Source organism: Epargyreus clarus, unplaced genomic scaffold, assembly GCF_041222505.1.
Source record: "Epargyreus clarus isolate Ecla_fem2 unplaced genomic scaffold, WU_Ecla_fem_2.2 ptg000008l, whole genome shotgun sequence".
In the NCBI taxonomy this organism is placed as follows: domain Eukaryota; kingdom Metazoa; phylum Arthropoda; class Insecta; order Lepidoptera; family Hesperiidae; genus Epargyreus; species Epargyreus clarus.
The window spans coordinates 15,605,476-15,615,563 of record NW_027332216.1 but is presented as its reverse complement, the minus strand read 5'-3'; the positions used below and the strand labels follow the sequence as shown (position 1 = coordinate 15,615,563).

At 34.1% G+C, this 10,088-nt stretch overlaps 2 protein-coding genes across 2 annotated transcripts; one reads left to right on the top strand and one right to left on the bottom strand.

The window, feature by feature from the left end:
• The first annotated feature begins 2,182 nt into the window (after positions 1-2,182).
• Nup75 (nuclear pore complex protein Nup75) lies at positions 2,183-7,272 on the top strand. Its single transcript, XM_073076224.1, has 9 exons — positions 2,183-2,374; positions 2,442-3,134; positions 3,399-3,521; positions 4,111-4,323; positions 4,632-4,741; positions 5,036-5,253; positions 5,550-5,777; positions 6,085-6,184; positions 6,439-7,272. The coding sequence occupies exons 1-9, from the start codon at positions 2,300-2,302 to the stop codon at positions 6,641-6,643; spliced, it is 1,965 nt and encodes a 654-aa protein (XP_072932325.1). The 5' UTR covers positions 2,183-2,299; the 3' UTR covers positions 6,644-7,272.
• A 1,524-nt stretch (positions 7,273-8,796) lies between these two features.
• LOC140744579 (oxidized purine nucleoside triphosphate hydrolase) lies at positions 8,797-9,830 on the bottom strand. The gene has a single exon (XM_073076223.1). It carries the CDS (start codon positions 9,699-9,701, stop codon positions 9,201-9,203), a length of 501 nt encoding a protein of 166 aa, XP_072932324.1. The 5' UTR covers positions 9,702-9,830; the 3' UTR covers positions 8,797-9,200.
• Between the last annotated feature and the right edge of the window lie 258 nt (positions 9,831-10,088).

Genomic DNA, 10,088 nt, shown 5'->3' with positions numbered 1-10,088 from the left:
GTTTTATTTTTTTTAGGCCTAGGGACGTCACGCGATTCCAAAAGCACAGATAATAATATTTCTTAATAGATCTGTACACACGTATTTACGATTACTCATCAATATTGATATTCATTTATAGGGAATACAATTTATCATATTCATCAACTACATCTACCATAAGTTTTAGTTTTTTGGTATTAAAATGTGGTAAGGGATTTGTTACATGCGATAATGTCTTTATAAACTGGCAATAACTGTATAAACATTTCTTGACTTGCCGAAAGAAGCGCGAAACCATAGATATATTATCCTACTGACGTAGGGTAGATTGGCAATATGAAACGTCAAACGAGACTAAAAACTGATTATTTATGTGTGTGTGAAATGCCAAAGTGTGCATCGCTAGTGTTACTGCTAATAATGTATCGATATCGATTAAATAAAGATATCAATAACAAATTTATTTATCAGTTTGTTCAGTCAGTGACTTAAAGAGGATACAATCGCTAAAGATTAATTACGAGTATGCTGGTGAAGACCGCCAATAAATAAAAAAAAGAAAAACATCAATGCGCGCAGTTATGTAGCTATGAAACAAATTGTAGTAGTTACTTGCTACCTGTATTATAAATTGATGCAGTTTATGGAGTTTTCATACCTTTTGGCAGGTGTAAGGGAGTTAAAAAAACTATGAACGTTACTCATAAGATTTTTTTATTTTTTATTTTTTATTTATTGTTTACTATTTAAGCGTCTTCTAAACGCTTCAATATCTTCTTCCTCGGAGAATTGTCCAAATTAGTAACATTACCTGCAGAAGTACAGGGCACTGGAGATATATTTCTATAAACATATGACGATACTTTACGTATTGGTTTTAATACAACCTGCAAGAAATATTTTATTATAAATATTTATTATAAAATAAATAAACAATTAATAAAAAGGTATTATTATTAACATTCACAAAAACAATTAGGGTAAATTTGTCAAATGGGCCTTCATGATCAAATTCGAAGCTATAAAAATAGCGATTCACCCGGTATACATTTAAAACGAATTTAAAGTCTACATTCGCGTAAGTAGCCAATAACTATACATGTTATCCTATGTATTTCAAAAATACATACGGGCATAAATAATGCCCGCGTTTAAAAAAAATAACCTACCATACTTCTGAAAATGTATACCCTAAAGAATTTTAACGATGCAATAGGATTAATATTTAATGAACATCATGTTCGTCTATACCGAACAGTTTAGTCAGCGCACGCCGGTAAAGTATCATATCTTTCCCAATTTCCGCTGACTTGATGTATATATTTATTTTCCTGTGACTTTTTGTTCAATCGTAATAAAATATAGCCTATAGCACTCCTGAATAATGTTATTTTCTGATTGTGAAAGAAAATTCATGATCGGTTCAGTATTTCCGAAAATTAGCCCTTACAAACAAACAAACAAAATAACAAACTTTACCTCTTTATAATGTCAGAATAGATTGGCCTATGAAAAAAAAAAAAAAGTTTAACAAGACTTTATCAAAATTTACATAGATAAAATCGCCCAAAAAATATTAATCCAACAATAAAAAAAAGGTGAGGCCGGATAAGATTTTATATAAGTTGCACGCAACCTATTTAAACTATATACTTTAGAATTAGAAATATCGATAATTTTTTTTATCGATATTGTCAATACGCAACACCAAAAATTTGATAAGAAATAGCAACTATTCACGTATTTATTAATTTTTTTATTTGCATTTCTGTGCATTTCTAGTGTTTATGTGATAAATTTCGAAGATTTTTCCTATCTTTTGGTATATAACACTTTCGTAATAAGTGTAAAATATTGCCTTTAAACAGCTAAACAATTAATGTAGTACTTACATGTGAAATGAGTATTTTTGTGGGTTTTCTTTCTTGGATGAGTTACATCCAGGTACAGCACACGTAACCATGGCCAAAAACTTTTAGTAAGCACTGTTTTAACTGTTTTTGATTAATAATATTGAAAAATAAGCGCGATTTAGTTTTACAATAATAAACGTCAGGCTGACTTGGGCTGACTGCCTATACGTGAATGGCCTCGCCTGTCTATCTCGCTCTAACACACACGTATACTATGCTCTGACTCTTTCGGATTGCCAATCTATTAGTATAATATATCTATGCGCGAAACGGAATGAAAGGAATTGACTGATTTGACAACTGAGTTTGACAATAGAATGGATGGAGTGCAGTCGAATTTCAAACGGTCGTAAAGTTTCATTTAGTGATATTTGCAAATAAGTAAAATTTTGTAAGGTTTAAATATGAATACGTCTACATTCTCGTCAAGTGTGCCCTCTACTGCCACAACGTCTAATAACAGTAGAGTTAAAACCTTTGTAAGTGTTTGTTTTTAGTGGAGTAGAGGTTATCTTCGTCGGTTTTGTACTTTATTTACTGTTTCAGGTTTTACCAGAAAAATGCTTTGAAAAACGCATTGCTTGCACGTGGAGACGTGGCAACAAGTTCACAATATATCCCCGTAGTCAAACCGTGGGTAAAAATGAGTCTGTTTCATCAGAGGACACCATTCACAATATCCGCCAAGAAATCTTGCTATTTACCCCAATCCTTCGGAAGCTAGTCAACGAATCCAATGGGACATATCTGTCCCTACAAAAAGCAGCTGAAACAGCCAAGAACACGGACAATCAGGTGGAATTTCTGAAACTATCGCGTCAGTACCGCTCAATTATTCGCGTGTGCATCGAGAGCTTACAAGAAGCGGCCGAAAAAGAGACAGATGGCATACAAAAGAACGCGTTGCTCTCCCACGTGACTATATTCTATTCAATCGAGTGCATTTGGCATCTTTGTGAGATATTGTACATAGACAACATTCCTGGCGAAGTTGTTCTGCCATTTCTGTTAGAATGGGTCCGTTTCCACTTTCCTTGCCACGAGCAGTCCGCTGCGGAGATACTGGAGGCCTGCGAGCGCGGCTCCGAGGACCACCCGCAGTATTGGGACACGGTGATCGGCATGGTGGTGCAAGGCAGAGTGGATGTAGCAAGGGCTCTACTCAAACTGCATACGGCTACTGACACAAATGAGTTTAAATTGGTTGACAACTCATTGAGGAGTATGCCAGTTTATAGTGTAAGTTGTGTTGTACTTAATCCCCTGAGAAAGTCTAGAAATTATTAATTTAGCAGTATAATATGATAAAATGACTAGTTTTAATTTATTTAGCCTTTGGATGAATACCTCAAAGTCATTAGACATTTTGTTTTAAATATTATTTGAACAAACAGAGGCAAAAAATACTACTTATATAATAAGCACATTTGCCTAATTTTAGCAACTAGTCTTTAATTTATTTAACAGATACAATTTTAATAATTTTAAGTGTTTCTTTTTCAGATATATGGAGGTATTTCAACAGGAGAGTTTACCATATCGTGGAAGCATTGGCAGGCAGAATGCAGATCTAAGTTGACAAGTCGGGTACTAGTTCAACAGCCTCAGCTGGAGCTGATCATGAGAGTAAGTCCATTATTATTTTTATTTTTACATGTGTTTATTAGCTAGGGTTGTATCAATGTATGGAGGTATGTATGTATGTATGTATGTATGTAATGGAATCTTTGAGCATAATTTTCACCAACTTCCACAACTCTGATTAATTTGATACTTTGCACAAGTGTGAAGGACCGATGACAATGCAATAATTTGATAACAGTTTCCCATTATCCTTAGAACATTAATTAATTCCCGAATTCTTGAGTTTGTCACAGACTAAGAAATGAAAAATAAATAATAGTTCCAAAAACTAAAAAAATACACTTTTATTGCTAATAGAACTAAAAACTAGAAAATACACAACGAGTTTAATAGTAAAGAGTTTCAATTCAGAGTAAAAAGCGTGGGGTGCATTTTACTGCAGTTCATAACATGTGTATGCTGGCTGACTTACATATGAAGCGATTGTCTTAGTTAACGCTGTTCTGTTTGGGGATGGTTACAGATGTGATGAGTGGCATTGATCACTTTCCATCAGGTAATCTGGTGGTACTACTTTAATCTAACAAAAAGAGTAAATACATACTCAAAATTAATGTTAATTATGTTACAGCTAATGATTGGGGAGTACTCAGCCTTTGAATCAATCAGACCGAAGTACAGTTCATGGTTCGACATCCTCGGCGGGTGGGTGCTCTTCACGACGCCCTGGGCGAAGCGGCGCGAGCTCGCGGACGCAGCGGCCGCCTGTGCTGGCCTGGGGACTCCGAGCCGGACTCATCTGGATGTGGTTATAAGGGCATTGTTGGAGGGAGATTTGCATCAGGTGAGACTGTTCAACTATATATCGGTATATTTGTCAAATGTACTGATATTAAAGTGATCTCTACCTGTCTTTCCTTCTCATCTAACTAAATCATGGATTATTTTCTTATATTTATGTACAAGCAGTTCTCCACTTACGTCACTTCGATTTATGTCGCGTATTTCGAGAACCTAACATGTCGTAAGTACGAAGATTGCATGTACATTTTTATTATGTAGTGGTTGTTTTCTTTCTCATTATTCAGTGTAACATTTATGAATCTGTGATATTCCCCATAGTAACCTTATGGATCTTGTCCAAAATTTCAGATGATTCATGAAATCCAGCAGATATCCGACAATGGCTGGTTCACCACACATCTCACGGACATGTTGTTCCACTGTGGCAAGCTGCAAATGTTAGACAAACATCATACTGAGTAAGTTTTATGGGAATTTTATGTCAAATTGATGAAACAACTAGTAATATGATGGTTAAATCAGAAGATTCATAAAGTGCAGACGATTTCATGTATACTTTATGGTTAAGTTAGGTTAGGTTAGTTCTTAGTCATTTTCGAACATTAGTTGACATATATCATAAATGCCATAGAATATTAAATTGTACATAAGTAAAATTAATTGGACAGTTTATTTATGTAATGTGTGCCTCGTTTAATTGTTTGTAGTTAAGCTGCATGTTTTAAATTATAATTATTATGTCCTTTTTCCAGTGTAACCAAAACTCTCAGAGATAGTCTGATCCTAGAGTATGGGTGTATACTAATGGAGCACAATTCTCTCTGGTCAGTGGGTTTGTCCTACCTGGCATCCTGTCCACCAGAGGGGTTGAAAAGAGCTGAGTTAATCTTGGAGAGAATTCCATTGAAGACAGAGGCCAAAGCGATGAGGGTACTTGCAGAGGCGAAGAAGTATGGGTTATTGGGTGTTGGTATGTTATTTTTTATTTTATACATGTTTAAAATTTATTCAAGATTGTAATAGGTACTTTGTTTTTCTTTTTACGAGGGGGAAACCTTTGAAAGTAATGTTTTCATTCACTGTTATAGCAGGCGATAATTGATTTCTGATATGGTGCAGTTGCAAGGCTTTAATTGCTCTCATCAGGTTCGTCAGGATTAACGAATTTCCATGTGCCATAACGTGGTTTTTAGTTTTTATACTATAATTGTTTGGTTTATGATTATTTTAATTAGTGTGTCTACAACTAACTGTGTCTGTGTGTAGTACAAACAGTGTGCGCGTGCATGGGCGCGCGGCAGCTGGCGCGGGCGGGGCGCGCGGGGGCGGGCGGCGCGCTGGCGTGGGGCGGCCGCGGGCGGGCGGGCGCGCTGTGCGGCCGCGCGGCTCACGCTGCGCTAAAAGCGTACTGCGCAGGTGCACCGCTGCCCGCACCTGATCTGCTGCTCACTGCTGGACCGACCCTGCTCATTCACGATACGCTGCTCTTCCTAGGTAATCTACAATTTTTTTCATGTTGACAATTTAATTGGAATTATACCTACTTCTTTAAGCGCGTCATAAGGGTAAAAAGGGATGCGTGCGTTACGGCTTTTGAAACGGAATGGTTTTGCTGGGCTGTTACATTACAACAATAATAATATATTTAGTTATTATCAATTAATAGATATATAATGATGTAAACCAACTATTTGTTTATTTTTCTGTTTGATTAAAGAAACAGTATTACTCAAAAGTTACTTTCTTTTGTACCTGTTAAATGCATACAGTGCATGTGTTTTTAATAGTATTATTTTTTCAGGCAAATACTGTGACTTTCATAAACTGTACAAGAGTAGAGAATTCAAGAAAGCTGCAACACTCCTTGTGTCACTCATTACCTCCAAAATAGCGCCAGACTAGTAAGTGCTTAATATTATTTTAAGTTCAATGAAGTTAAACTAAAATACAACATATACTTTTCTTTCACATAATTTTTCGTAGCAGTGTACATTGTACATATTAAAATTTTAAACTGTAGTTATACTATTCAGACGAAATTTGTATTGAGTTTGTTATAAATAGGCAAAATTTAATTTAACTTCCATCAAAACTCAACGACGAACACTGAAATCATGAGAGAACAAAACAGTTTTGAAATATTGTTTATTTTCAGTTTTTGGGAGACACTCCTTCTTGACACACTACCACTTCTGGAATCAGACGAGCCAGTGTTCTCGTCATCTGACACATACGAGATTATGTTGTGTCTTGAGCTGCGAGCGAGCTGCCTTCAAGGTGAGAAGGCGGATCTCCTACGCCTCGCCGCAGCCCGCAACCTCGCCCGCACCGCGCTATTGGACGGCGGGGACGAAGAATAACGAAGGTTTATGTGCGTCTGTATGTAATGCAGACGTCCGTGACTTAAGTGACTTATTACAAGTGTTAGTGAAGTGTGCAAAAGTGAATGATTGAGTTGAAGAGCTTGTATGTGAAACGTAAAAGTGTATTAAAATTTTAAACACACTTCTGTAACTGAGTAAACTAATATTGTACTGAACCCAGTTTTTTTACAAATAATGTTTTTTGTACTAATTAAAATAATCCAGGATTAATTGTTTAAGTGTAACATTTGTATAAAATGTACTGAAAACTAAAATATACTACTTCTTATATTATTGCATTTTTTAGACTTATAATTGCTAAAGCAGTGGTGTAAGATGTTGGTTTTTGAAATGTATTTAAATACAAAATGTGAATACTTTTCTTGTTTCCATTTATATATAAATTAAGTGCTTAAATACTGTTTTTAAATTTCAAATGCATTTCATTAATACTGACAATAATTACTATATTATGTATTTTTAAGTAAGCATCATTGCATAATTTAATCTATGAATGTATCTTGATTTCTAAAACTTTGGAAGCCATTTCATATATTTATATTTTAATACAGTACTCTTTTGTTATGTTTATTAAAATTACATTAGTTTCCATGTTTGGTACATCTTCAACTTCAAAAACAGTCTTTATCTTTATCATATCTACAGAACCTCAATAATGTAAGACAATAATATACACCCTATTTTTGACACAGTGTCAATAATGCAAGACAAGAAAGCACACTCAATACTATTTATTAAATCTGTCTCGAAGTCATATTTTTTATGCATTTTCACCACAACATTTCCACATTTAATATGATTGTTTATTCTTTGGGCAGATTATTCCTTGCTTGAAAGTGTTATATTCTCTAAAGGCCACTCCAAGATATTTATTGCATAAGTTTCAAATAATTGGGAACAGGTAGGCACTATCATTTATGTAAAATGGTGGCCAGGCATTTAATGGGAGTAACTTAGTTGATTCCAAGATCGCAAGATGTTTGAGAGGATGTCAAAAAATATATGTTAAACAATATATGGAACAAAAATCTATGGAAATTACATTAAATGAAAAGAAATTGATACCAAGCAACTCTCATTCATTGTAATTGGATTATTATCTATAATAGTGTAACTTTTGATGTAAAGTTCTATTTGGGTTAAGCAGTATTATCATTCAGTCTTACATTTCTATCTAGTGATTGTATCTTTGTTAAATATCAATTTTGTATCAGTCACTATTTTATACAAACAGTAACTACTACCAGATATCTAGAATAAACATTTTATAAGCACAAACTATTAGAACTTTTACTATGTATGAAACATTTTTAACAGGTGCCAATTTACAGTGGTCCTCCATTACGTATAGGTGTTTGTAACCAAAAATAAAACTTTGTTATAATTATGTACAAGTGTAATGTTACGTTCCATTCAATAAAAGGTATTTTTAATGTAACAATCATTTTATTTTAATCACAGCCTACAATAATCTTTCTTATAGAAATCTATATATTCGACACAAGTAAACACAACAATTGGTCATTATGATTGGTTGATTGATTGGAGTTTGGACAATTTGCTTACTAATTAATCAACAAATTTGTATGTTATGAAGTAAGCTACATTTTGATTTTTATTCCTTACCTAAATAACTATAATTAAAAAAAAGAATTTATATGAAGATGTTTTTAACCGATTCTGTGGGGATGGCACCACAGTTGTGCCACATCTGCACGGAATCGGTTAAACAAGGGCTGATCGCGCATTATCTACTATCACTTGAGCAACTGGTAGTTTTAGCAATTAAGTAGCAGTTAACACACCTGTCCAAAGTTGCTCTGTAACTAATATATGCATAGGCAATTAAGCTGTTAACAGAATTTGCACATAAGATTAAAATTGTGCCACTTGTCAGAGGCATATACAACAAATTAAGTGCCCAACAATGACGTAATACATCTATGGTGCACAAGTGGCAGCAAATCGAATGACTACTCAGTAGCTTAAGCACTAAAACGGTAGCCTCATTCATTTGTGCTTATGTGATACTGACGTATGAGCAGTCAGCCTTAATAAGACTATAATTAAAGATGAAAAATTACCAATATCAATAGATACCATATTATACTATAATATACTATATTAATAGTATAAATTACTTAATCTAAATACAGTAAATCTTAAAAAAGTGTGATTAAGAACTATTTAAAACATAAAAACAAATCACATTGAAAATTAAATTCGAGTATTTATGTATGTCATGTTGTAAACTACAAATTGTAATAAAAGAACATGAAGTATTCTTAAAATTAAAGTTAACAATGTGTATCTTCATCCAGATCATTTAAAAGGTTATTGAATATGGTCTTACATGCAAAATATTAAATTTAGGGTCTGGATATTTTAATACGACAGTTAACATGTTTCTTGGCTTTATGGTACTACAACACAGTGGTTAAGAAATGATTACCTTGGTCATACATAAAAAAGTACAAGTTATAAGAACTTTCCAATCAAATAGATAAAAAAATAGTGAACAATCTTAGTCAAGTTACTTTCTTTTCGCATAAAATTCCTCCATCGAATCTAACTCTTTAATATCATAATTCAAAATGGTATCTAACCCCTGGTAATGGAACCTGCCATAGAACAATTTATCTTTCAACATGTATGGAAACCAGATTCTGTCATCTGGCCACATGGTGTCGAACGGTATATTGTTGTAGTCGAACCATTTGGGGCGCATTTCCTCCGTTTCCGTTGGTTTCCCCTTAAAAATACTTGTAGAAAACACCCTTACGTCCATTAGAGTTTGCTCGCCTTCAAACGTGAATTCCAAGTGTCCTATGTTCTTCAAATCACTCGTCGCGACACTTACACAACTCTCTTCTCTTAATTCTCTCGCTGCAGCTTCGATTATAGTTTCGTTCGGCTCCACTTTTCCCCCAAAACCATTCCATTTGTTCACACCGAATCCCCGTTTCTTGAAGCCCAATAGAATTTGACTTTCGTTTCGTATGAAGACTAAAGTGTACACTTTTTTCAATACCATGATTAGTAAACGAAGGTAATTCTTTTGAGTCTTTAATTTATTACTTTTTCGTCGTTGATACTATCGGGCAATATTATTTCGTTGAATTGTTATTGTTCTGCTTATTGCCTATACGTTAATGTCAGCGACTTTTTAATAGTTTTTATACGTCAAAGTCGAAATTCGCGCCCAAAATAATAACTGTTGTTATAGTTTTTTGTATACAGTAATAAGTCTTATAATGCCAAAACAAATTATAATATCCGTTCCACGTGCACAGTAAAAATAACCATCCTATATAGCCATGTAATAATAATAGCGCAAAACTTTTCTCATTTTCTAAAAGTATGCATAATAACTTGTGGTATAAACCAAATTATGTACACCTATGCTTATAATAAGAACCAT